Below are 27,796 nucleotides of genomic sequence, written 5' to 3'. Positions count from 1 at the left end.
AAGAGAGCGCTGGAAACGCAATATTTCTTATTTATTGGCATGAAGTTTCGTGCAGAATAACAGCAACAGGAGTGCAACATTCTCAAAAAAAATATATACAGAGTACCCACCCAGCAAAAACTCGTCGAAAAGACGTCATTGGCAGACGTCTAAACAACGTTAAAATTTTGTTGAAAAGTGAAAGGTGAAACGACGTCTTTTTCAGGTCGTCGAAAAGATGTCTATAAACAGACGTCCAAATTACGTTTAAATGTGGTTGAAAAGTGAAAGGTGAAAAGACGTCTTTTCCAGACCTAATTACAACCGTGAATTAATTTTCATATTCCTAATTAGTGAAAATAAGACAATTCACAGTATATTGACACATTTATTGACACATTACATCTTTCATGTAAATTCTTGATCACATCTTAAGCCTCCTTTGATTAAACAGACCGTAAAAACAGTAATATTGTGAAATATAACTACAAAAATAATTGTTTTCTATGTGGATGCATTGTCAAATGTATTTATGCATGTAAACCAGTGATCCTCAAATCTGGCTCGCGAGATCCAGTTTCCTGCAGAGTTTAGCTCCGACTCTAATTAAACACACCTGCCTGTGATTTTCTAATGATCCTGAAGACACTGATTAGCAAACTCATGCGTGTTTGATTAGGGTTAGAGCTAAACTTCGCCGGAAAGTGGATCTCGCGAGCCAGATTTGAGGATCACTGCTGTAAACTGAATTTTTAACACAATTACTCCAGTCTTCAGTGTTACATGATCTTCAGAAATCATTATAAGATACTGATTTGCTGCTCAAGAAACATTTCTGATTATTATCAATGTTAAAAACAGTTGTGCTGCCCAATATTTTGTGGAAACCATTACATTTGTCAGTATTTTTTAATAGACCTTGCAAAACAGTAGTATTTATTTAGATTTAAAAGTCTTTACTATAAATTTATCAAATTAATCCATCTTTCTCTATTAATATAATTTTTCAAGACAATAAACTATGACCAATTATAACCACATTAGAACAACCAAAAATTTAAATTCTGTCATTATTTCCTTACCCTCATGTTGCCCCAAACCATGTTGCAGAACACAAATTAAGATATTTTTTTAACAGATGCCTTGTGTACGCAAAAAACAACAACAACAGCAAAAATAATCTATTCAGAAATTATGATTCCCCAATAGATTTTCACAAAAGCACCAAAAAGCGCCAGCTCTCATGCCAATGCAACACTGATGCATCATGGTGCTTGTGTGAATGCGTTATTTTATATAAAAAAAAATTCTCAGATTTCATTAAAAAGTTCTGCATTTATGTTTCAAAGATGAACAAAAGTCTGGCTTGGAACAACACGAAGATGAGTGAGGAAAATCTTTGGTTTAACTAACACGTTTGGTAAATGGGGTTCCCACAGGGGCACCAGTAGATCTCTGCCTGATCTCTGTTCTTCTGCTCCTTCCTCCGTCCCAATTCTGGATTAATGAGCCACGGCAGATGTTTCCACTTTGAATGCTTTAGCCTCGCTGTTTTTTCTGCAGCATCTAAAGTAAGAAAGAAAACAGTAAACTAAAATGTAAATTAATAATACAAAAACAATGGTTGTCCAAAATGTACAAATTAAAGTGTATTAATCATTCTTCATGAGGGATTATTAACTAATCAGTATGTTGGGTTGTCAGCTCTGGCCATTAAGGTGAGACTTAGGTCTCTGCAGAGTAAAAGTGGGCGTTTATGACTTAGTTTGTGATTTCAAACTGCTGGGTGTTTCTAAATCATGCAATCAAAATGATCCCCCTTACCTAACCCCACCCTAAACCTACCGTCACTATGATGTCAGCCAATCAGGTATCATGATCTAAAAACACCCTGATCTGGTAAATCCCATTACTTTCCTGCAGAGACCTATGCTTGGCTTAAGGTCCACTGTCATGCAGAGTTTACGTCTCGATCAGCTTCACAGTTTGCCAAGTTGTGAATATATTGTGTACACAAATGTAGGTACTGGTAAACACTGTGGCTCACTATACACTGGTGACTATTGCTGTCCTCATTGTACAAAATCATTACTGACATTAATGCACAACAGTAAAACTGATATCTTTCTTTTAATGCTATTTACAGCACATTATGATAAATACTTTATTACATGTATGTGCAAGATTTAATTCATAAATTAATTGGAAATGTTTACTAGATTAGACATTACCTGTCTAGTGATATGTTTATGCTGAAATATATTATTGGTTTGTGCTTTAAAATCTATTACGTGTAATCTTATAGCTAATTATCAGTGCACCGTAAAAAGAAAATAGTGATTGAGGCAGCCCTTCACCACTGAGTACTGAGCAACGGACCTGAGTGAAACACACCCAGTGTTTACGTCCACACCTGATCACACTCACCCGTTTGTGACTTATAGCTAGCAAAACTGAAGACCTTGATTAATGTGTTCAGGTGCGCTGCACTAGGTTGGTGTAAAACTCTGCATGTAAAAGGACCTTGTGAGACAATGTTAAGATCTCCTGCAATATGTTCTGATCATGAACTATAAAGAGACAGAATGACTTACAACACTGGTGTCAGTCCTGGGCTGGAGGACCACCGTTCTGCAGAGTTTCTGCTGATCCTTGATCAACTGCTCAGGTCTGCTTAACTGGGGTCAGAGCTAAACTCTGAAAAAAGAGAAGACAACCAATATTATAATGTTAAAAAGTTAAACAACGTTAAATAATTTGATCCATAAATATGCACAACATCTGAAAATGCACAAAGATGAGAAGAAAGAACTTTCAACACTGAAAAATAAGAAGCAATATTAAATCACACATGCATTTTCTTTTATTCTTATTATTCCTCTTGCAATAAGTTTATTCACAATTACCTTGTGGTTTATCAATGATTTTCAGTCTCTGAAATAGAAAAGATCCATCAATGATTAACTATTATTTACCCCGTTTATATCTGCGAGGTGTTCATAACACATTTTACCAGTGTGTTAAGATCAGTAATTATGACTGTCGAATGTCTGACTTTACTCAGTGTATTCTGCCCCCAAACATATGATTAGACTATCAGTCGAATATCGGCAAGATTCGAAAATTCTGATTCGACAGTGAAAAACCTTAGTCAAGGACACCCCTAGTAATTTCAAATATTACTATTTTACTGTATTTTAATCAAATAAATGCAGCAGTGGTGAGCATAAAATATGTATTTTAAATACTTTTTTTTAATAATATTTTCTATTTCTCTTCCACCTTTATTTGATCCTCTAACTTTAACACTCACTATTCTAATTCTATTCTTTAAAAAAAATCTAACTACCTTTCTAATCTTTTTGTATTATATTTTCTTTACATTTATTATGCAATTGTGTGTGTATGTGTGTGTGTGTGTTTGTGTATGTGTGTGTATAAATATATATATATGTGTGTGTTTGTTTATATTACATAGTGGGGTCCACAACACGTTAGCACACTCACATAGTGGGGACCGAAAACATAGTGGGGACCAAATCCCCGGTCCCCACAATGTTTTGCTTTTAATCGGCTCAGGAGGCGGTGCTGATATGACTAGTGCAGTTTTTTTCTTGATCCCCTCCATGAACAAAAACCGGATTTCTGTGTGTGAGTGTGTGGGGCCGCGCTGCTCTACAGCGCCCCTGTAGCCAGGTCGCGGAACTGCACCTCTATACACACATGTGACGTAATATATGAAGGTACACATTTTTTAAACCGCTCATGCCAAAGTCGCTTAATTAAACGACAAAAACAACTTTAAACAGTGTCTGTCAACGGGGAAAGTACATTCTTTCAGGTAATTAACCTACTTGTAAATATTATATTACATAATTCAATAAATATACATCACAAATTCGAATTATTTTTAAGAATGTTTATGTGATGGAGTTTTTTAATGAGATTAATTAATTAACGTTAAAGTTTTTATCAGAATCATAATCTTTGAATAAGGCGAATGAATTATTGCTTAACTTAAATTTAATGCTGTTATACAATTTAAAGTGTTTACTTGTGCGTGTTACTGCGTATTGTAAAGTGTTATAAACTGCGGTGTGGCGGGAGATTGTGAGACCGCGTGACCTCTCTCAATTACTGGAACCCGAGGAGCGACGTGAGACGGCCTGTTGAAATGAAACGGAGAAGAATAAAACCGTTAAAAGAAGCGGAAGATCATGTTCTCCGTTGCATCGACAAGACCGACGCACTGGAGGCCAAACACATAAACGATTATAAAGGTAGGTTTGTAAATCACTTCGATGTTGTTGTGACTGATTGTGATTAGCACTACGGCGCTCCCCACATGACGCGGGAAATCTAAATATATAACTTCTCATGGCTATGAATTGGATGTCTTCCACGAATTAATTATGAAACCGCTAACACCAGGGAATAAAATAGGAATTCCTGGCCACGAATAAACAAGGCAGCGAAAGATTTCTTATTTTTGCTTCCACTATATAGCAAAGAGCCTATAGTACTGTATAGTAAGGCCTAGGTATTGCTAGCAGCACTGGGTTTCTTAATTGGTAACGTTATGTGTGAGTCACATACGTTTTAAATATGATTTAAGTGATTCAAAAATACTAAATAAGTAACCATGATTATTTTATGGGATCTGGGTCCATTGGGATATAAAGGATAATGTTAGTGTTGTTTGTTTTAGCAGTTTTAAATTGCTCTTTGTGATAGTATATGTAAATTAATGAAAGAAATACGCATGAGCTATGAAAGAATGTTGAATACATTGGTTAAACTAATACAAAGCATTAAAGTTGTTTACAGTTGGCTAACCATCAACATATTAGTTACATGTCTACAATGAATTTTATTAACAATTGTATTTACCCCCCTCCCCCCACCTTTTTTCAGGTCGTGGAGTCTTTGCCTTAATTCCTTTTATTAAAGGAGATTTTGTTGTCGAATATAGGGGAGAAATGATTAGCTTAATTGAAGCCGAACAAAGAAGAGAGGCCAATCAAGACACTTTTTTTATGTTTGACTTCATCTGGCAGAACAAGAAATGGAGGTATTTGTTTTTTGTTTTTTTGTTTAACGAATACATTAAAAAATTTACAGTAAAGAAAAAATTAAAATTTGTAGTTTGTTAGGTTAAATTATACATTTGTTTTTTTCCTGAAGCATTGATGCAACTCATGAGGATGGCACCCTTGGCCGCCTTATAAATGATGATCACATAAACCCAAATTGTACAATGAAAAGGATTATCGTTGAGGGAAAACCCTGTTTGTGCCTATTCGCTGCAAGAGATATCATTCCTGGAGAGGAACTCACATATGACTATGGAGGAAGTCACTGGCCTTGGAGAAAGGTTTGGCAAAATTTGACTACTTACATAATTTGTACAGTAGAGGAAATGGAAAGTTTTTAATTAAAGACCCAGTATGTGCCTTTTTTTAGATTAAAATATATAAATAAATTACTATAACAATGCTATATTTTTTTTTGACCTCCATACATTATCCCAAATGTTTCCAAGAATGTTTGAAACCAAAGAAATCAGCTATTTTTACCAGTGTAGCGGTGTCATTGCATCACCTGTCAACAATGTCATACCCGCATGGAAACGTCAAATAAATAACTTTTTCTTTTTTTGGTAATACAAATTTATCTAAGGGAATAAAAGCCTTTACAATGGCTTAAAATACATATATAATAGCAATGAGGCAATAATAATTTTGATTCAAAGCAAGCACACCTTGTTTGTTATCTTTATTTTATAAGTTCACAAAGGTTTGTTGTTATTATGTCTGTAGCCAAAAAAAATAGACCCTTTAAAGATTAGAATGATGTGTTGCTCTTATCTGTATGATTAAAACTGAAAGTATAATTTAAGTTCTTTTCGGGGTTATCAGGAAAAAATGATTCATAACGCGTATCCGCGTTAATCGACTCCAGAGGGTTAAATGGTTTTATTGAACAAAAATGTTAAAATACATAATGTAATATTTAAAAAATATATACTCCTAACTTAAAGGGATACTCCTCCTCAAAATGAAAATTTTGTCATTACCATTGGTACCATGTCGTTCCAAACCTTTAAAAGCTTTGTTCATCTTCAGAACACAATTTAAGATATATTTTATAATAAATCTAGGAGCCTTGTGACTGTCCCATGGACTGCCTGGTAAATAACAGCATCACGGTCCAGAAAAGTTTGAAAGACATCGTCAGAGTACTCCATCTGCCATCAGTAGTTCAATCTGAATGCTAGGAAGTGACAAGGATTTCCTCTAAAATGTCTTAAATTTTGTTCCAAAGACGAACAAAGCTTTTATAAGTCTAGAATGGCATGGGGGTAATTGATTAACTACTAAATGTTCTTTTTGGGGTGGAGTATCCCTTAAAGTACATTTATTTATCCCCCAGTTTCACAGACGAGGTTTAAGCCTATAGTAACAGAAATAAGATAAGGAATTTCTTTAAAGTTCTTGTTTTGCGAGTACATGTTCGGTGCTGTATGTAGGGCTTGCAGCCAAAGTCCTTTAATAGTCATTGTTGCAGCGCTTAAGTTAAAATACTGAGATTTTATATATATATATATATATATATATATATATATATATATATATATATATATATATATATATATATATATATATATATATATATATATATATACATACACACACACACAGGCAACGTTGTCCGCACGCACAGCTCCTTTATTCACGTAAACCTCACCCCTTTCTGACGGGAAACTGGATATTCGCATGACTACTAACATTTAATAAGTGTAGCATAAGTGTGCACATCAAATTATCCTCACTCATTGAGCCTGGCTCAAATTAGTGAGACTGTGTGAGTTAAATTGTCGTTTATGAAACCGCTTTAGTCCCGCTTTAGTCCACAATAACACTTTGCTAAAGTAAGAGTTTGAAATGGTTGAAATGCATAGTGCAGCCTTAGGAAGAGGATTAATGCGTTTCATGGATTCTCATCTGGGTTAATCTACAGTTAAAATAGTAATCATACATTTTTTAAATATAGTACTCCTTAATGGAATCATGGAATCATGACACCCCTTCTGTATGCCATTCTGTCTATCAGTCTATCTTTTCTTTTCTTTTGTTGTTGTCCGTCCATTTGTCTGTCTATTAATTTGTTATATTTGGTATTGACTTGAGAAAGTCTTACACACTGTTTTCAGTGTAATGTACATAGTGGGGACCTGTAGTCTTAGGAAAGCCATACAAACCCATTGGAACCAAATACACACATTTCACAGGTTAAGCATAGTGGGGACCATGTCTAATAAGTGATGACTTGTAACTATATTTTAAATAACTTTCTTATAGCCTCCATGCAAGGATGATGACAACATGACAGCTATAGAGAACTGCTCTGAGGATTCTGTAACTACTGAAGGCATTTCACGATTCACAGCTGAGGTATGTGTATTTATTATCTCTGTCTGTGTCAGTCTCTTTATCTGTGTCAGTCTCTTTGTCTGTCTGTGTCAGTCTTTGTCTGCCTGTGTCAGTCTCTTTCTCTGTGTCAGTCTCTTTCTCTGTCTGTGTCAGTCTCTTTCTCTGTGTCAGTCTCTTTCTCTGTCTGTGCCTGTGTCAGTCTCTTTCTCTGTCTGTTAATTTGTTATATTTGGTATTGACTTGAGAAATTCTTACACACTATTTCCAGTGTAATGTACATAGTGGGGACCAGTAGTCTTAGGAAAGCCATACAAACCCATTGGAACCAAATATACACATTTCACAGGTTTAGCATAGTGGGGACCTTGTCTAATAAGTGATGACTTGTAACTATATTTTAAATAACTTTCTTATAGCCTCCATGCAAGGATGATGACAACATGACAGCAATAGATAACTGCTCTGAGGATTCTGTAACTACTGAAGGCATTTCACGATTCACAGCTGAGGTATGTGTATTTATTATCTCTGTCTGTGTCTGTCTCTGTCTGTGCCTGTGTCTGTCTCTGTCTCTTTATCTGTCTGTGCCAGTCTCTTTCTCTGTCTGTGTCAGTCTCTTTCTCTGTCTGTCTATTAATTTGTTATATTTGGTATTGACTTGAGAAAGTCTTACACACTATTTCCAGTGTAATGTACATAGTGGGGACCAGTAGTCTTAGGAAAGCCATACAAACCCATTGGTACCAAATACACACATTTCACATGTTTAGCATAGTGGGGACCTTGTTTAATAAGTGATGACTTGTAACTATATTTTTAATAACTTTCTTATAGCCTCCATGCAAGGATAATGACAACATGACAGCAATAGAGAACTGCTCTGAGGATTCTGTAACTACTGAAGGCACTTCACGATTCACAGCTGAGGTATGTGTATTTATTATCTCTGTCTGTGTCAGTCTCTTTATCTGTCTGTGTCAGTCTCTTTCTCTGTCTCTGTGTCAGTCTCTTTCTCTGTCTCTGTGTCAGTCTCTTTCTCTGTCTCTGTGTCAGTCTCTTTCTCTGTCTGTGTCTGTGTCAGTCTCTTTCTCTGTCTGTGTCTGTGCCAGTCTCTTTCTCTGTCTGTGTCTGTGCCAGTCTCTTTCTCTGTTTGTTTCTCTGTCTGTGTCAGTCTCTTTCTCGGTCTGTGTCAGTCTCTTTCTTTGTCTCTGTCTGTGCCAGTCTCTTTCTCTGTCTGTTTCTCTGTCTGTGTCAGTCTCTTTCTCTGTCTCTGTCTGTGCCAGTCTCTTTCTCTGTCTGTGTCTGTGCCAGTCTCTTTCTCTGTCTGTTTCTCTGTCTGTGTCAGTCTCTTTCTCTGTCTGTGTCTGTGCCAGTCTCTTTCTCTGTCTGTTTCTCTGTCTGTGTCAGTCTCTTTCTCTGTCTCTGTCTGTGCCAGTCTCTTTCTCTGTCTGTGTCTGTGCCAGTCTCTTTCTCTGTCTGTTTCTCTGTCTGTGTCAGTCTCTTTCTCTGTCTCTGTCTGTGTCAGTCTCTTTCTCTGTCTGTCTATTAATTTGTTATATTTGGTATTGACTTGAGAAAGTCTTACACACTGTTTTCAGTGTAATGTACATAGTGGGGACCAGTAGTTTTAGGAAAGCCATACAAACCCGTTGGTACCAAATACACACATTTCACAGGTTTAGCATAGTGGGGACCTTGTCTAATAAGTGATGACTTGTAACTATATTTTTAATAACTTTATTATAGCCTCCATGCAAGGATGATGACAACATGACAGCTATAGAGAACTGCTCTGAGGATTCTGTAACTACTGAAGGCACTTCACGATTCACAGCTGAGGTATGTGTATTTATTATCTCTGTCTGTGTCAGTCTCTTTATCTGTCTGTGCCAGTCTCTTTCTCTGTCTCTGTCTGTGTCAGTCTCTTTGTCTGTCTGTCTATTAATTTGTTATATTTGGTATTGACTTGAGAAAGTCTTACACACTGTTTTCAGTGTAATGTACATAGTGGGGACCTGTAGTCTTAGGAAAGCCATACAAACCCATTGGAACCAAATACACACATTTCACAGGTTTAACATAGTGGGGACCTTGTCTAATAAGTGATGACTTGTAACTATATTTTTAATAACTTTATTATAGCCTCCATGCAAGGATGATGACAACATGACAGCAATAGATAACTGCTCTGAGGATTCTGTAACTACTGAAGGCACTTCACGATTCACAGCTGAGGTATGTGTATTTATTATCTCTGTGTCAGTCTTTTTCTCTGTATGTATGTCTGTCTCTCTGTGTCAGTTTCTTTCTCTGTCTGTATGTTTGTGTCTCTGTGTTAGACTCTTTCTGTGCCAGTCTCTGTTTCAGTCTCTTTCTCTGTCTGTGCCTGTGTCCGTCTCTGTCTGTGCCAGTCTCTTTCTCTGTCTGTGCCTGTATCAGTCTCTGTCTTTGCCAGTCTCTTTCTCTGTCTGTTTCTCTGTCTGTGCCAGTCTCTTTCCCTGTCTGTTTCTCTGTCTGTGCCAGTCTCTTTCTGTCTGTTTCTCTGTCTGTGCCTGTCTCTTTCTGTCTGTTTCTCTGTCTGTGCCTGTCTCTTTCTGTCTGTTTCTCTGTCTGTGCCTGTCTCTTTCTGTCTGTTTCTCTGTCTGTGCCTGTCTCTTTCTGTCTGTTTCTCTGTCTGTGTCAGTCTCTTTCTCTTTGTCTGTGCCTGTGTCAGTCTCTTTCTCTGTCTGTGTCAGTCTCTTTCTCTGCCTGTGCTTGTGTCAGTCTTTTTCTCTTTGTCTGTGCCTGTGTCTTTCTCTTTGTCTGTGCCTGTGTCAGTCTCTGTCTGTGCCAGTCTCTTTCTGTCTGTTTCTCTGTCTGTGCCAGTCTCTTTCTGTCTGTTTCTCTGTCTGTGCCTGTCTCTTTCTGTCTGTTTCTCTGTCTGTGTCAGTCTCTTTCTCTTTGTCTGTGCCTGTGTCAGTCTCTTTCTCTGTCTGTGTCAGTCTCTTTCTCTGCCTGTGCTTGTGTCAGTCTTTTTCTCTTTGTCTGTGCCTGTGTCTTTCTCTTTGTCTGTGCCTGTGTCAGTCTCTGTCTGTGCCAGTCTCTTTCTGTCTGTTTCTCTGTCTGTGCCAGTCTCTTTCTGTCTGTTTCTCTGTCTGTGCCTGTCTCTTTCTGTCTGTTTCTCTGTCTGTGTCAGTCTCTTTCTCTTTGTCTGTGCCTGTGTCAGTCTCTTTCTCTGTCTGTGTCAGTCTCTTTCTCTGTCTGTGCCTGTGTCAGTCTCTGTCTCTGTCTGTGTCAGTCTCTTTCTCTGTCTGTCTATTAATTTGTTATATTTGGTATTGACTTGAGAAAGTCTTACACACTATTTCCAGTGTAATGTACATAGTGGGGACCAGTAGTCTTAGGAAAGCCATACAAACCCATTGGAACCAAATACACACATTTCACAGGTTTAACATAGTGGGGACCTTGTCTAATAAGTGATGACTTGTAGCTATTTTTTAAATAACTTTCTTATAGCCTCCATGCAAGGATAATGACAACATGACAGCAATAGAGAACTGCTCTGAGGATTCTGTAAATACTGAAGGCACTTCACGATTCACAGCTGAGGTATGTGTATTTATTATCTCTGTCTGTGTCAGTCTTTTTTCTGTCAGTCTCTTTCTCTGTCTGTGTCTGTGCCAGTCTCTTTCTCCGTCTGTGCCTGTGTCAGTCTCTTTCTCTGTCTGTATGTTTGTGTTTCTGTGCCAGTCTCTTTCTTTGTCTCTGCCTGTGTCAGTCTCTGTCTCTGCCTGTGTCTGTGTCGGTCTCTGTCTGTGTCGGTCTCTGTCTGTGCCAGTCTCTTTCTCTGTCTATTTCTCTGTCTGTGGCAGTCTCTTTCTGTCTGTTTCTCTGTCTGTAACCATTTCTCTGTCTCTGTCATTCTCTTTCTCTGTCTGTGTCTGTGTCACTCTTTTTTCTGTCTGTCTCTTTCTCTGTCTGTCTCAGTCTCTTTCTCTGTCTGTGCCTGTGTCAGTCTCTGTCTGTGCCAGTCTCTTTCTCTGTCTGTGTCTGTGCCAGTCTCTTTCTCTGTCTGTTTCTCTGTCTGTATCAGTCTCTTTCTCTGTCTCTGTCATTCTCTTTCTTTGTCTCTGTCTGTGTCAGTGTCTTTCTCTGTCTGTGTCAGTCTCTTTCTCTGTCTGTCTATTAATTTGTTATATTTGGTATTGACTTGAGAAAGTCTTACACACTGTTTTCAGTGTAATGTACATAGTGGGGACCAGTAGTCTTAGGAAAGCCATACAAACCCATTGGAACCAAATACACACATTTCACAGGTTTAACATAGTGGGGACCTTGTCTAATAAGTGATGACTTGTAACTATATTTTTAATAACTTTATTATAGCCTCCATGCAAGGATGATGACAACATGACAGCAATAGAGAACTGCTCTGATGATTCTGTAACTACTGAAGGCACTTCACGATTCACAGCTAAGGTATGTGTATTTATTATCTCTGTGTCAGTCTTTTTCTCTGTATGTATGTCTGTCTCTCTGTGTCAGTTTCTTTCTCTGTCTGTATGTTTGTGTCTCTGTGTTAGACTCTTTCTGTGCCAGTCTCTTTCTGTGCCAGTCTCTTTCTGTCTGTTTCTCTGTCTGTGTCTCTCTTTCTCTGCCTGTGCTTGTGTCAGTCTTTTTCTCTTTGTCTGTGCCTGTGTCTTTCTCTTTGTCTGTGCCTGTGTCAGTCTCTGTCTGTGCCAGTCTCTTTCTGTCTCTTTCTCTGTCTGTGTCTGTGCCATTCTCTTTCCCTGTCTGTTTCTCTTTCTGTCTGTTTCTCTGTCTGTGTCTGTCTCTTTCTCTGCCTGTGCTTGTGTCAGTCTTTTTCTCTTTGTCTGTGCCTGTGTCTTTCTCTTTGTCTGTGCCTGTGTCAGTCTCTGTCTGTGCCAGTCTCTTTCTGTCTGTTTCTCTGTCTGTGTCAGTCTCTTTCTCTCTGTTTCTCTGTCTGTGTCAGTCTCTTTCTCTTTGTCTATGCCTGTGTCAGTCTCTTTCTCTGTCTGTCTATTAATTTGTTATATTTGGTATTGACTTGAGAAAGTCTTACACACTGTTTTCAGTGTAATGTACATAGTGGGGACCTGTAGTCTTAGGAAAGCCATACAAACCCATTGGAACCAAATACACACATTTCACAGGTTTAACATAGTGGGGACCTTGTCTAATAAGTGATGACTTGTAACTATATTTTTAATAACTTTATTATAGCCTCCATGCAAGGATGATGACAACATGACAGCAATAGAGAACTGCTCTGATGATTCTGTAACTACTGAAGGCACTTCACGATTCACAGCTAAGGTATGTGTATTTATTATCTCTGTGTCAGTCTTTTTCTCTGTATGTATGTCTGTCTCTCTGTGTCAGTTTCTTTCTCTGTCTGTATGTTTGTGTCTCTGTGTTAGACTCTTTCTGTGCCAGTCTCTGTCTGTTTCAGTCTCTTTCTCTGTCTGTCTGTGCCAGTCTCTTTCTGTCTGTTTCTCTGTCTGTGTCTGTCTCTTTCTCTGCCTGTGCTTGTGTCAGTCTTTTTCTCTTTGTCTGTGCCTGTGTCTTTCTCTTTGTCTGTGCCTGTGTCAGTCTTTTTCTCTTTGTCTGTGCCTGTGTCTTTCTCTTTGTCTGTGCCTGTGTCAGTCTCTGTCTGTGCCTGTCTCTTTCTGTCTGTTTCTCTGTCTGTGTCAGTCTCTTTCTGTCTGTTTCTCTGTCTGTCAGTCTCTTTCTCTTTGTCTATGCCTGTGTCAGTCTCTTTCTCTGTCTGTCTATTAATTTGTTATATTTGGTATTGACTTGAGAAAGTCTTACACACTGTTTTCAGTGTAATGTACATAGTGGGGACCTGTAGTCTTAGGAAAGCCATACAAACCCATTGGAACCAAATACACACATTTCACAGGTTTAGCATCGTGGGGACCTTGTCTAATAAGTGATGACTTGTAACTATTTTTTAAATTTTATTATAGCCTCCATGCAAGGATGATGACAACATGACAGCTATAGAGAACTGCTCTGAGGATTCTGTAACTACTGAAGGCATTTCACGATTCACAGCTGAGGTATGTGTATTTATTATCTCTGTCTGTGTCAGTCTTTTTTCTGTCAGTCTCTTTCTCTGTCTGTGTCTGTGCCAGTCTCTTTCTGTCTGTTTCTCTGTCTGTGTCAGTCTTTTTCTGTCTTTTTCTCTGTCTGTGTCAGTCTCTTTCTCTGTCTGTATGTCTGTGTCTATCTGTGTTTCAGTCTCTTTCTCTGTCTGTTTCGGTCTCTTTCTCTCTGTTTCTCTGTCTGTGCCAGTCTCTTTCTCTGTCTGTGCCAGTCTCTTTCTCTGTCTGTTTCTCTGTCTGTGTGTCAGTCTTTTTCTCTGTCTGTATGTCTGTCTATCTGTGTCTGTCTCTCTATCCGTCTGTATGTCTGTCTCTGTTTGACAGATTTTCTCTCTTTCACTTCATTTTCATATTTATCTTTCTTTTTTTGTCTTTAACAGCCTTTGGTTGATTACTCGGACACCGAAGATGAAGTTTTGTGTTCTAAAATTAAGACATCTTATAAAAAGGTATATTTTACATTTACTTAATTTGTTTTTACCTGCCTCACACCTAAATTGAATTATTTTTAGCTGAATAGTGTGAAGTAAATTTAAAAGGATAAATAAACATTGAAAGACCACCATCTTTTGGACCACCTAAAAATCTTTTATCTATATGCAAGTTACTATTGTGAATATCGTTTCACAACCATAAGTCGTTTGTTAATCTTCAGAACATGAAGATATTTTTGATATCTTTCCCTCCATCTGGAGTTAGAATGGCAGGCAAAAGCTCAAATTTAATCTGTTTTCTGAAGATGAATAAGGGTCTTATGGGTTTGCAACAACATGAGGATATGTAATGTTAATGATAGAATTTTTGGGGGAGCTATCCCTTTAAATCAGGGTTCCTCAAATCTGGACCTCAAGATCCACTTTCCTGCAGAGTTTAGATCTAACTCTAATCAAACACACCTGAGCATGCTAATCAATGCCAATGAATGCAGACCTGCCAACATGTACGCATTTTTCGTACTCTGCACGCATTTTGACCCATAAGTACACTAGTACGATTCGCTGCTCTTTAGGTACGCATTTTGTTGCGTCTCGCATTTTGGCGATTTCAGTTTCTATGCAATCTATGACGCTGATTCTGCCGCTGATCCACAGCGTGTAAGTGGAGTGAAAAGCTTTCGGCCAATCAGAGTGGTGCATGTTAACCCACCGTCCACCTGCCCCTCCCATCCACAAGCTTAGTTGGCAGTTAAGTGGTGGAATGGCTTGCAATCTAGAAGGTTTTAGACAGGCCAGGTGCTGATTAACGTAAGATAAAGGTAACAGTTAGGCTATGTTTAGCCTAATTGAATTTATGGACATTAAAAATGACCTTGACATGACATCATAACAAGCAGTCCAGCTGTGACGAGCTCAGTTCAGTTCACGCGTTCATGTAGGCTAACATGAAAGGGTGGCCCTTCCAATAACGCACCTAAAAGCTGTCACAAAGAACCGGCAAAAGTAATGATTATGAATATTTTATCAATATAATTACTAATAAACAAGTGTTTTCTGTATCAATGTCGTGTCGACTGCAAAGATAAAGTTGACGAAAAAGTCGCAGTAGTGAACGCGCCAGAGAAATGCACATTTCATACGGATTAACGGTAGATAAGCAGAGAGAGCAGTCTGTTTTCTTTCGTTTTGAAGTGTTCTGTTCAACCCTCTTGAGTCGTTTAACGCGTATACGCGTTATGAGTCATTTTCTCCTGATAACCAGGAAAAGAACTTAAATTACGCAAAATCGAATCTGTAAAGGGTCTACTTTTATTTGTATACAGACATAATAACAACAAAACTTGTGCACATAAAATAAAGATAACAAACAAGGTGTGCTGTCTTCAGTCTTTGTCTGCTGTGATCTTCATGTACAAACACGTCATTAAAATGAAGTGTAACTCAGTGAATACTCAACGAAGAGACACGAGAGAGATATCTATAGAAAGCCTGAAATGTCTACTTTTAAACTAAACAAGTACCGCCGAAAACAAATATTATGTGATTAAAATAATCCATATGAAAACAACGCGATGTCTTGTCCGTTTTTCACATCTCCCATTATCTTCTAATTCGACCACGCCCCCGCGCTGAACGCTCTATTCAGATTCTAATGTTAAATAAAGTTTTTATTTTTATTTTACTATTTGCTTCGCGATGAGAGGAATAAGATATAAGTCACCCCAAAATGTGATGTGGTTGAGCATTTGAGATTTGGATTTCCTCAGAAAAAAAAGAATGAAGCACTTTATTCAGCAGAGATCATAAACATGAGTAAGTCTCTTATTATTTATTTATATACTTGTACTAGTTTTCATATAACGTATAAAAATTTTACTAGTTAGACTTTTTCCAAACTATAATTCCTGACTAAATGTATAATCAAGTGAAACATTATGAAGTTTCAATAACAATATGCAATACTATACCATTCAAAAGCTTGATGTAAATAATATAAATGTAACAAATAAATGTAACTGTAACAAATGTAACAAACAATGCTGTTCTTTCAATTAATTCCCCTGTAAAAACCTGAAAAAAATATTCTCAGCTCTTTTCAACATTAATAATAATCTATTAATATGAGCACAGAGATGTTTAGTTCTCTGGTGACAAGAAAAGTCATGATTGCCTCCAAAGAAAGCATTTGTTACAAAGAGACTTTCACTGATGCACTACTTAAAAAAAGCCAAATCTGCAACCTTTAACAAGTTAAACAATGCAAAAGTTTAAACACTTTGCATGAAAAATTATTAAAAAAAATGTTGTTTGTTTTTAGCAAACTGATTTTGATATTGATAACTGCTGGTTTTGCACATTTATTAAATTTTTTGATTGATTTATTTAGAAAGAATGTCCTCAGTTTACTTTTATTTCTGACAATATTTTCAGGTGGAAGAAGTTTCCATGGCCTATGCCTCCAGTACAAAATGTTCGGAGGGATTGCAGAAATTGTATAACATTTATGGTCTACTTGTATATGTTATGGAGTAAATAATAAATCTTAATTGGTGAAAGGATATTATGTGTATAATATGTATTATAGTGTTAGGTATCTCATAGGTTTCTCACAGATGTGTGTGCAATGGTGGAGCATACATTGGCGGTGGGCTGTAAGGTTCACGCGGTGTGTGTGTGTGTGTGTGTGGGGGGGGGGGGGTGTAGTACTCATAAAATTTCTTCAAGGTTGGCAGGTATGCGAATGTCTTTGGGATCATTAGAAAATCACAGGCTGGTGACTTTGATCAGGGTTGGAGCTAAACTCTGCAGCGCATTGGACCTCCAGGGCAAGATTTGAGGAAGGGGGCTTTAAATTAATAGACATTGATCGAGCATTTAACATGTTGATTTAATAGATACAGATTTTACACATTAAAGTGTAAAAAAAGGCAAAAGTTATTTTTCATTATGATAAACACACTTTTTCTAGAACATTTGTAACTTGTCATTCTGATGTTTTTGTTTGTTTTATTAGAGATCTGTGATTCATGATGATTCGGATGATCTCTTTGAAAATTCGAGTGTAAATGGTAAAGATGACCAAGACATTCAACGTGACGTCAGACGGAATCATGCATCATTTGCAATGAGTGAACAACATTCCGCTTGTACCACAGCATCCAAAAGAGCAAAAAACACAAGAGTAAGTGTTAATTATTTAAATAGCTTAAATAAAGGGTTTCCGCGGGGTCATAAAAAGTCATAAATTTAACCATAAGAATTTAAGGCCATAAAAGTCATAAAAACGTCCGGATTTTCCATACAATGTCATAAAAAAACATTTAGCCACGTCTTAAATTGATATGCTAGTCCATTAATTTGTTCTTCCATCAAAATACGCTCGCAGCAGCAATGGCATTCATTTGTTTGACCTGTTGTAGTTCTGTATGAGGAATCTGGGTGGTATCACACTGGTATCACAGCGTTCCAGAACTACAAGGTCCATGCGGCAGCATACAGACTTGTCAGAAGGACTTTCACAGAAACCCGCGCGAACTCCGAACATACGGTGTCATACTGAGTCACTGCTTAGCTTAATTGAAATCATCCTGGCTATCACAATGGTAAAATGTACCTTTAATGATCCATGGTTCGGAGACGGTGCGTTTAGCAGCTGGCTCAAGCCACTAACAATCGGTATCAAGCATCGATCCATACACAAGACGCGGAAAAGGTTAACCGATTAGCTGGTAACTATCGCGCTGTGTTCGGTGCGGAGAGAGAGAGAGAGAGCCGCGTATCACGGACAGTCCCTCCTGCACATGAACCAACAAATACTAATCACAGTTTTGAACAAACAAAAGGACGTGAAAGAGCCCAATTCAGTACCACGGTGTTCAGGGGTTCAGGGTTCACGCTGAGAAAGGCGTCTAAAAACACTTGTACACCGAATTTGCTTCTTTTTGCTCTTGTGCCGACAAATACATAGCCTACAAAATATATCAAAATACCCGCCTTGGAAAGTATGCTCAAAAACTTTTTTTTTTTTCTTCAGTTATTTGTATATTCAATTATAATATATTCAGTTATTTGTGTATATATATATATATATATATATATATATATAAGTCAAAGTAAACAGTTGAGGAAAAAGATGCGTTCATCGTCTCTTAAAGTGACCACGCCTAATTTAGCTATTAGCTGCTGTAATGTTAATCCAAGAAAATGAAAGAAAAATCACTCACTCTCCTTGACTGCATTACTTTGTAGTTTTAATAAGAATTTTAAGCAAACTGTGACATATTAGACCCAAATAATCTTCACAGTGAACTACTAGTGAAATAGATATAAATGTTTTATCTATCTATATATAAAATTGGGATCAAAAATTATTCAGCACCTTATAAAGCACCATGCATTTTTTTCTGAATTGCTAATGCAACCTTTTCACACCACAGTCTGAACAAAATGCATTGGTTGGTAATTGGTCAACAAAGTATTGATAGTTGTTTAAATATTATCAGTAACAGTTGTCTGTAGTTTTGGTTGATTGTAATCCATTACGTACATTTTTATCAAAGTTATGACATTATCAAGACGAATTTAACTCTAAAGTCTTGTCGTATTTTATAACCATTTTAGAAGCAATAGCAATTAAACTGTCTGAATAAATTTTGGTTTGATTGTATATTTAATTTTTACATTGAAGACTATCCAGTGCTATTTTAAATTTAATTATTCGGTTTCTGTACCTGGACACCTACAAACTTGAAAAAAAAACAAAACTTAAACATTGTGTAAATAGCAAAAATAAATAAAAATAAACAAACATACATACAAATTAGACAATTTCAAACAGGGCGCACTGGTACAACCTTCACCGCTGACCCCAAATATACCCTGCCTCTGGGTGTTGAATACTGTGACCAAACACCAATAACACTTTTTATTTTGGAAAGTAATGCCATAAAATAATTGTTAATTTACAATGTTACTTTACAATGTTACAATTGTTAAGTGTTCCTGTGTTCTTGATACTCAAGAAAAAGAAGGCGAAGGCTTCAGTTTCTTAATCTTAAGACATAATAGAATAACTCTTCAAATAATAAAACTTGTTACTTTCAATGAAAAGTCAATAATAAATACTTTTGAAAGGAATTTTAATGACTGAATTTATTTATCGTAATTCGTGTAGGTCATAAATTCAAATCCTAATAGTCATGAAAAGGTCTTAAAAAGTCTTAAATTTGACTGATTAAACCCTGCAGAAACCCTGTAAATAGAATAGAATGGAAAATAGCCTATGATAGAGGATTAAATTAACTGAATGGTCATTGTCTTTCAAGGCTAGAGGGAAGATCGCGGAGTACTCGGATGTTTCGAGCGAAGATGAGTTATCTGTTAGTGAGGAAGAGTACATTCCTGATACATCAGAGAGTTACACATCAGATAGTAGCATGAGCTTTACTGCTTCACCAAAGGGTAAAGAAAAAAAGTTACAGACTTTGCCAGTCCGGAGCAGTTCAGCTGTGAACAGAATCAAAAAGTTCAGTATTCAAAGCAGCGGTGACTTAGGGAGCTCCCAGAACCACGACATAGCCAAAGTTCCTGACACATCTTCCATTCTTGACAGCGCAACATCAGTAGTTATCCCAGCTGTAATTAAAAAGAGAGGTGGATTGAGAATGTACAGCAAAAAACAACAGTGCTTTTTTTGTGAAGGTGCTTTTACAAAAATTTCTAGACACCTGGAACGAAAGCATAGAAATGAGGTAGAGGTAGCAAAAGCGTTAAGTCATCCAAAGGGCTCAAAAGAAAGGAGGATGCAACTTGAGTATCTACGTAACAAAGGGAACTTTGCTTACAATAGTACTGTTATTAATACAGGTGCAGGACTGATGATTCCGCGGAAACTGCCCAAAAAGAACCTGGAGGGGGAAAGTTTTATGCACTGCATTTACTGCAAAGGACTCTTCTTAAAAAAAACTTTGTGGCGACATGTCAAGGTTTGCAAATTCAAGCCTGGTGATGAGAAGCCGAAACCTGGAAAAACCCGTGTCCAGGTTCTTTGTGGCTTTGCACAACCTCCCCCACCAGGAGTAACTCATGGTGTTTGGAAGCTGTTAAATTCCATGAACCAGGACCAAGTGGCACTTGAAACTAGAAATGACTGGTGCATTTTAGAGTTAGGAAAGCATCTTTACAACAAGTATGGATCAAGAGTTAAAATGCATGAACACATCCGCCAAAAGATGAGGGAGCTTGGAAGACTCCTAATATGTGCAAGAGAGGTATCCCCCCTTACATCTATTAAAGAGCTCATTCATCCCACAAACTTCATGCATACCATCAATGCAGTTAAAAGGGCTGCTGGCTACAATGAAGAGACCAATGTATTTGAAAAGGCTAGTGTGGCTGTGAAACTTGGACAGAGTCTGAACAAAATCGCAATGCTCATTGAGAGCCACTCTACTATTAGAGGAGATGAAAAGACAGGAAAAATTGCGAACAGTTTTCAACAGCTTTATAAGTCCAGATGGCCCGAATACATTTCTACAACAGCCCGGCGAACACTGGAGGAAGCAAAATGGAATTCCCCACAATTACTTCCATTCACAGAAGATGTTAAGCTCCTTCATATATATCTTGACGAGCAAGAGAAGACCCATCGCAAACTCTTGTTAACACAGCCATCATCTCAGCACTGGGCAAAACTGGCCAAGATCACGTTAACTCAGGTTATGCTTTTCAATCGTAGACGAGAAGGGGAAGTGTCACAAATGCCATTGTCTGCATACATCTCCAGCAACCAATCGGATGCTCATCCAGATATTAGCATGGCCCTCACAGATTTAGAAAATAAACTGTGTCAGTACTTCAAGCGTGTAGAAATTAGAGGCAAAAGAGGCAGAAAGGTTCCCGTGCTTCTCACACCTTCCATGCAAGAATCAATCAGCCTGCTTCTTGAAAATCGGAATACCTGTGGAATTCCAAATGAAAATCCTTTTCTCTTTGCACGCCCGTATGCAATGACATTTTTCAGAGGCTCTGATTGCATTCGCGAATTTGCTGTTGCATGTAGTGCAAAAAATCCTCAGACTCTTACATCAACAAAGTTGAGAAAACAGATCGGGACACTTTCTGAAGTTCTTAATCTTAGCAACACAGAGTTAGATCAGTTGGCAGACTTTCTAGGCCATGACATTCGAGTTCATCGTCAATTTTACAGGTTACCTGAAGGCACCCTCCAACTGGCCAAAATTAGTAAAATTCTTCTGGCCCTCGAAAAAGGACGCTTGGCAGACTTTAAAGGGCGAAATCTTAATGAAATCAACATAGATCCAGAAGGTACTATACACCGTACACAACATGGGTTCAGATTTTGGGAATGCTTTGAATAACATTACCTTGTATTTTAAATAATATATTTCTGTTAGGGGTGCACTGATCAATATCAGCCAATCATTAATGCACATCTCGTCAGTAAAGCCGGTTCTCTAATCAGCTGTAAATTCCACCAGGCCGTTGTTAAATGACTAGCTGCGCAAATAAACGCTGTATCAAAATATCACGCACCTGGTGCAATTTACAGCTGATTAGAGAACCGGCTTTACTGATGAGATACGCATTAATGATCGGCCAATCTTGATCGGTGCACCCCTAATTTCTGTATTTTCTACCTTTTAGAGGAAGTTACAGTGGACAGTGATTTGGAGGAGTCCACTTCTAGTCCAAAAGGTAATGATTACATAATGTCAGTTTCAATTTATGTTTGCCTAAATAATGGGACATCGGATGCCCATTTTCCGGAGTTGGACTGATTCTTTAGGGTCTTCATATAATGTCTGCAAAATACCCGTCTGCCAACTCTGAAACCCGGCAGCAGTTCAAGCGGATGATGTAGCATGTCGGCATTGCGTGATTACTGAGAGCACAGAGAGAGAACAAAACAAAATGCTGTTCACGAATTATATATATATATTTGCTTGTTTGTTTGTTTTAGTGTTTATAGCTCTTTTGAAGCCAAGAACTCAACCATCTGGAGTCCATTGATCAGCCTGTTTCTTCCTCTTCTTATCACAGCACTCGCCTAAACCTGGCTCCTGGTCAGGTACACTTGTCCCCATTAGCACTCCAATTAACTCACTCATCAAGCCCCACATAAAAGCACACACCTGAGAATCATTCACTGTCCGGTCTCATAAACTGTTTTTATCCTCCATGAAGTCCGAGATCTAGATGATTTTGTGCAGGAGTTTGTGAATTATGGTCAACTCGCCGCATGTGATGACCTTACCTTAATGAAGGGATTCTGGTGCGGTTTGGAGGAAGATATCCATCTCGTCATGCTGAGAGCTTATCCATGCTGGTTATTGAAGAATTATATCAACTTCGCGCTGTGGTTTGCCAGATTAGACTTCACCATGGATGAGGCGAAGTCCCGTCCACAGTCGTCACGTGGATGCTGTTGCGCTCTGTTCCACTTGCTGTTCCCCAGCTGAGCTTGCATTTGCCAGCCGCCGGTGCCTCAAGTCCTGAATCACTCTCCATGGCTCTGCTGTTCAGCCCGCACTCATGCCCAACACCACCATCCGCGGCCAACACAAGTCTGTAGCCGTCAACGGTTTACTCAAGCTGAGTGCCATCTGTGGCAAAGCCTGTGCCGCTGCCCAAAGCAAGATTAATGCCGCCATAAGGTCCTATGGCAAGGCCTTATAACATTAAGATGCCCGCACCTTACAAATGCCCTCCCCTGTGTCAGATTCCCCAGAGCTCAGCCTAGTGCCTGTTTCTCTTGAGCACCCATTAGTTCCTGTAGGCAAACGGGTAGGTATTCTGGATTTGACACTTCTCCCTGAGTTCTCAGCTCCTCTCCTCACCCCAGAGCCTTCATTTCCATTGGCTCCATTGGTTCTGTCCAGTTCTCCTCCTCCAGAGCCTCCGCGGGTCCCGTCCAGTTCCGCTCCTCTAGAGGGTCCTTAAGTGCCATCTTCTCCTTAAGTGTCATCTTCGCCCACTAGAGCCCACTCCTCCTCAGCGCCCCCATGAACCTAAGACCCTGGACTTTCCCAATTATTTTTTTGGGGGGCTATATGGCTGAGTTAAGGGTGGGATGTGGGCCAAGATTATCATCGTCGAGCTGCCTGCTCTGCCATGGCCCCCCAGTAACCTGATCCACCATGGCCTCCTGGGTCTCCTACTCCGTCATGGCTCCCCGACTTACCTGGAGGTCCTCCTTTACTCCATCCTATTCCTGCCCTGCACCAGCCCCGGGGCTTATTACAGCTCGGGACGAGCCTTCCGGGAGGGGAAGTACTGTCACAAGATTAGCATCTTTCTTCCGCATCTCATCACAGCACTCACCTGGCTCCTGATCATGCACACCTGCAGCCCATGAGCACTTTGCTGAACATAAAAGCACATACCTCAGAATCATTCACTATCCAGTCTCATAAACTCGATGTGGACTAAGCAAGCTATTACCTGCCTGTGATACTTGCCACCTGTCTCCTTCCTCAGTGATCCCTTCCGTCTCCAGCTCAATTCTCTAGTCGAGGTGTCTGTTTCCCGTCAGTCCTGGTCTCCACTCTCCGTCTCTACGAGTCTCCTGTAAAGCAAGAAAGATCAGATTATTTCCTGGATCATCCTCTAGACAAATCTCAGTGCTGGCATACTCACCTGAACAATCTCCACTCAGCTCCTTTGCTCTCCTGTTGTTAAATAAACTTCGCCGTTGTTTACTTACCTCGCTCTCTGACCAGTAACTGTTACAGAAATATTTCCATCAAAAACCTAAATTTCTTTTCGACTGAAGACCGAAGTACATACACATCCTAGATGAAATTGGGGTGAGTAAAGTGTCATGAAATGGTTATGTTTGAAAGTGGTCCTAGAACATTGATCCTCAAATCTGGCTCACGGGATTCATTTTCCTGCAAAGTTTAGCTCTAACCCAAATCAAACACGCATGAGTTTGCTAATCGGTGTCTTCAGGATCATTAGAAAATCACAGGCAGGTGTGTTTTAATTAGAGTCGGAGCTAAACTCTGCAGGAAACTGGATCTCGCGAGCCAGATTTGAGGATCACTGTCCTAGAATAACTTTTATATTTTTCCTTTTCTCTTTGGAGTATTACAAGCTCTTGGTGCATAAAAAACATCTGTTAAGTTACGAAGACTAAAGTCTTAAATCCAAAGAGATATTCTTTATTGAAGTTCGGAGTCTGCCACACACCCCTAAAATGGCCCGTTCTAACACACCCCCACATCTCTACGCAAACATTTGGGGGTGATTTGCACCGAACCGCCCAAATGTATACGCAGAGAAAGTAATCATCATTTCTTCACTGTATGTTGTCATGTGCGCCGGTGACACGGACTGTTTTCTGAAAATGGGAGAGAGAAAGGCAGGTTGTGCATTTAACCGCTCTCCAACTCGCCCTGCTCTGAGCGGGCCGCAAACCCTCATCATTCTGTGGTCAGTCAAGTGAGGTATATTTACACTGTTGATGGACAACACGGACATTACAGAGAGTCTGGCGCTTCTTACAGCCTGGCAGGAAGTTACATTTTATAATGTGCTACCTAACTTTACTATTTAAACGCGAAGTGCTTGTGGTTTGTTTCTCCAATTACAAATGCCGATATGTTGTTATGTTTACGTCGCGACGTGTAAAAAGACAATATAAGTCATAAACAGTAATTATGTTCCCGCTTAACACAACAAAAGCCTCATTTGAAATGGCTTTTAATGTTTTTTGCGGGGATTTTTTTTGTAAGGGGCATAACATTTCCGTCAAACGCTTGACTTTGGGCAATCACAATGTACTGGATTGCTGGCCAATCGGAGCATACCTCGGTGTCTTGCAGCTCTGAATTTAGACCAAATCCACCGGTATCAGAAAGGCGGGGCTTACAGGAGATAAAATAATATAAAATATGTGGAAAATAATGCTGTTTATTTTTTATTTAAACCCAGTAAACACATTGCATGATACCAAATAAACACAAAAATGATCTTTTATATATACATATGACAAAATGCTGGTGAGGACCGTAAAGAGAAAAGAATAACTTAACTGGCAGGTTCCAGGTCTGGATATGCATGGGAAAAAATAATTTAGTATGGAAAGAATTTGTTTCCAGACTATTTCACCTATTCAGTTTTTTTTTTTTTTTTTTTTTTTTTTTTTTTTGTAATATAAAATTGAGTTGAATCTGCTGATTTAAATGGTGATATGTCTATAACACCTAAAACTTCTAGTAGATGGGTCCCCAGGACTGAAATTGAGAAACGCTATACTCAGGGCTGGACAATAATTCAATTTCTATCTATGAATCTATCTATCTATCTATCTATCTATATGTATGTATGTGATTTTTATTTTTTATTTTTCAGTAAAAATGATTTGATTTATTAAACACATTTACGATATTTTGGTACAGGCTGCGTTATCCCATACATTTATTTATTTGCGTGGTTGAATTTGTTGAATAAACATGAGCACTGCACATTTCAAAATCAATATAGATATTGGAATTATATCTTATAGACCGAAATTAAGAAATGTATTGCGACGTAAATTTTGGCAATATTGTTCTGCCCTGACCCTGATTGCACCTCAGGAACTTTGTGTTCTTGAGATGACTGTCTTTTTGGCTGCAGAGATTTGTCAATACTCAAGACTGGCTTAATTTTTACTTTCAGAGTGCACCACAGTATCATCATCACAGCACACGGTTTGTGAGAACGGCACACTTCCAGCAGACCCAGTCTCCAAAAAAAAGAGAGGTATGATAATACTTAGGTATGATGATACTTCACTTAATGCCGATTGTCCTGAAAAAAAAGTGAATTTTACCGTAGTACAGTGCTGACTTCGTAGCCTACTTTGACTGAATTCTTTGCTTGCTTTATTTATTTCTTCTTATATATGACTCTATACTTTGTACCTATACCTTTATAGTGGCTATTATTGTTCATTAAAACTGACGTTAACAAAAGTTAGGTTTGTGCCTATTTCATGCTTTCCCATATACACCACGCCTAACAAGTAAGGTCAGTGAAAACACAAGCCTGATCAGGTTTACTGTACCGAGCTGAACTGTACCATACCACTCAGGTTGATGCAAGTGTTTCTCATGGGTAAAATGCTAATGTGTCTCCCCCCCCCCCCCACACACAGGTTACGTTAAGAAGACGGCCTGGAACAAACTTGAGATACAGGCTGTGGAGAAGCATATGATGAGGTTTATTAACAATCACAAAATTCCAGGAAAGGCAGACTGCATGAGGTGTAAAGAGGCGGAACCACTTGCACTTAAAAATAGAGAGTGGTCTACACTTAAATTTTACATCAAAAATCGAATCTCCGCTCTAAACAGAAAATATCTGCCAAATTAATTGACACACTGTCAGACTGAATTGTGCATTGGTAGAAACAAGCTTTTATAGTTTTAAAACAAGCTTCCATAGTCAAATGGTTAGCGCAATAGACCATCAGTTCCATATTATTGTTTGGAAATGTAGATTGTTCTTTCGAAAATTCAGGCATTTTAAATAACTTTTAGACTGGAGTCTTTTTTTTCATCCTTGTCTGCTTCAAATGTAGAATTGTTTTTCTATAAATGCAGACATGGTAGATTTTCATTCTATTGTACTTGTTTTCAAAAACTTGAGAATGCAGTGTTTGTCATGAAGGGTTTTATTAATATATTTTTTTAATTCAACTAGTGTTTACTGTGAACATCTTTATGAAATATTTCTGCAAATTTTTGTGGACGACTGAAACTTATGCTAATGTTTCTGACCCTGACTGTTGACGTACTAATGTTATGAGTTTTGAAAATGTATGTCATATACTGTATAACACTTTTTTTTTTTACTAAACCTTTAAAAGTACTAAGTTAATTTTGTTTCTACATCTAAAACAAACATCTCCAAAATCAATTAAAGCATGGAGCAGATTGTAGCTCCTTTTCTGTCTAAAGTACGCAGATTCTCTTTTGTGTGTGAGTCCAGTCCCCACAATGACCAAAAACTGGTGTTGAGTGTGTGTTTAAAGTCCCCACAATGACCAAAAACTGGTGTTGAGTGTGTTTAGATAAGATCCCCACAATGACCAAAAACTGGTTTTGAGTGTGTGTTTAAAGTCCCCACAATGACCAAAAACTGGTGTTGAGTGTGTTTAGATACGATCCCCACAATGACCAAAAACTGGTTTTGAGTGTGTGTTTAAAGTCCCCACAATGACCAAAAACTGGTGTTGAGTGTGTTTAGATACGATCCCCACAATGACCAAAAACTGGTGTTGAGTGTGTGTTTAAAGTCCCCACAATGACCAAAAACTGGTGTTGAGTGTGTTTAGATACGATCCCCACAATGACCAAAAACTGGTGTTTAGTGTGTGAGTCCAGTCCCCACAATGACCAAAAACTGGTTGTGTGTTAGCCGGACCCCAGATATACTCAATACCTGAAAGGTCCCCACAAGTGACCACTGTGTCAGGTTTGTAATTTTTATAGTGAAATATTTGTAATCTGCAGTGATACTTTGAAACAGGCTTTTTAGCTTTTGTCAAATAATTTTTTTTAGGTCTGTAAGATCATAGGAATGGGTGGTCCCCACTATGTAGCAATACTGACAGGTGACCCCCACAATGCACAAAAACAAGTGTGTGTGTGTATGTGTATGTGTAAAGACCTCTAACTAGCTTCCTCTATTCTTTTTTTTTTTATTCTATCCGTTTTCTTTTTATTTATTATATTATTTAAAATCCCATGCTACGTGTACTGTGTTAACCTAACTGAGACTTGTTATAGCACTTATATATCATTGCTCTTTTTGTTGTTTTTGA

The 27,796-nt window shown here is 38.3% G+C and overlaps 1 protein-coding gene across 48 annotated transcripts; it reads left to right on the top strand.

Moving 5' to 3' along the window:
- Positions 1-3,449: 3,449 nt before the first annotated feature.
- LOC127968823 (uncharacterized) lies at positions 3,450-27,598 on the top strand. Of its 48 annotated transcripts, XM_052570187.1 has the most exons (18): positions 3,450-4,259; positions 4,894-5,050; positions 5,164-5,353; positions 7,341-7,433; positions 7,829-7,921; positions 8,247-8,339; positions 9,159-9,251; positions 9,555-9,647; positions 10,911-11,003; positions 11,781-11,873; positions 12,639-12,731; positions 13,388-13,480; positions 13,906-13,974; positions 16,976-17,143; positions 19,287-21,288; positions 21,628-21,678; positions 25,648-25,731; positions 26,126-27,598. In XM_052570187.1, exons 1-18 carry the CDS (start codon positions 4,154-4,156, stop codon positions 26,341-26,343), a joined length of 3,882 nt encoding a protein of 1,293 aa, XP_052426147.1. In that variant the 5' UTR covers positions 3,450-4,153; the 3' UTR covers positions 26,344-27,598. The 48 variants fall into 48 exon arrangements, with proteins under 48 accessions (XP_052426147.1, XP_052426156.1, XP_052426164.1 ...); XM_052570196.1 differs by lacking the exon at positions 7,341-7,433; XM_052570204.1 differs by lacking the exon at positions 7,829-7,921.
- Positions 27,599-27,796: the final 198 nt, after the last annotated feature.

This window comes from Carassius gibelio, chromosome A4 (assembly GCF_023724105.1).
Source record: "Carassius gibelio isolate Cgi1373 ecotype wild population from Czech Republic chromosome A4, carGib1.2-hapl.c, whole genome shotgun sequence".
NCBI lineage: Eukaryota > Metazoa > Chordata > Actinopteri > Cypriniformes > Cyprinidae > Carassius > Carassius gibelio.
The sequence above is the reverse complement of the archived record's forward strand: the minus strand, read 5'-3'. Positions and strand labels throughout refer to the sequence as shown.

Excerpts from the sequence above, each read along its gene's own strand:
- LOC127968823 (XM_052570187.1), top strand. The coding sequence starts at position 4,154 with ATGAAACGGAGAAGAATAAAACCGTTAAAAGAAGCGGAAGATCATGTT. Across the intron at positions 8,340-9,158 it reads CTTCACGATTCACAGCTGAG|CCTCCATGCAAGGATGATGA; the intron begins GTATGTGTATTT and ends ACTTTATTATAG. Across the intron at positions 13,975-16,975 it reads TTAAGACATCTTATAAAAAG|AGATCTGTGATTCATGATGA; the intron begins GTATATTTTACA and ends TTGTTTTATTAG.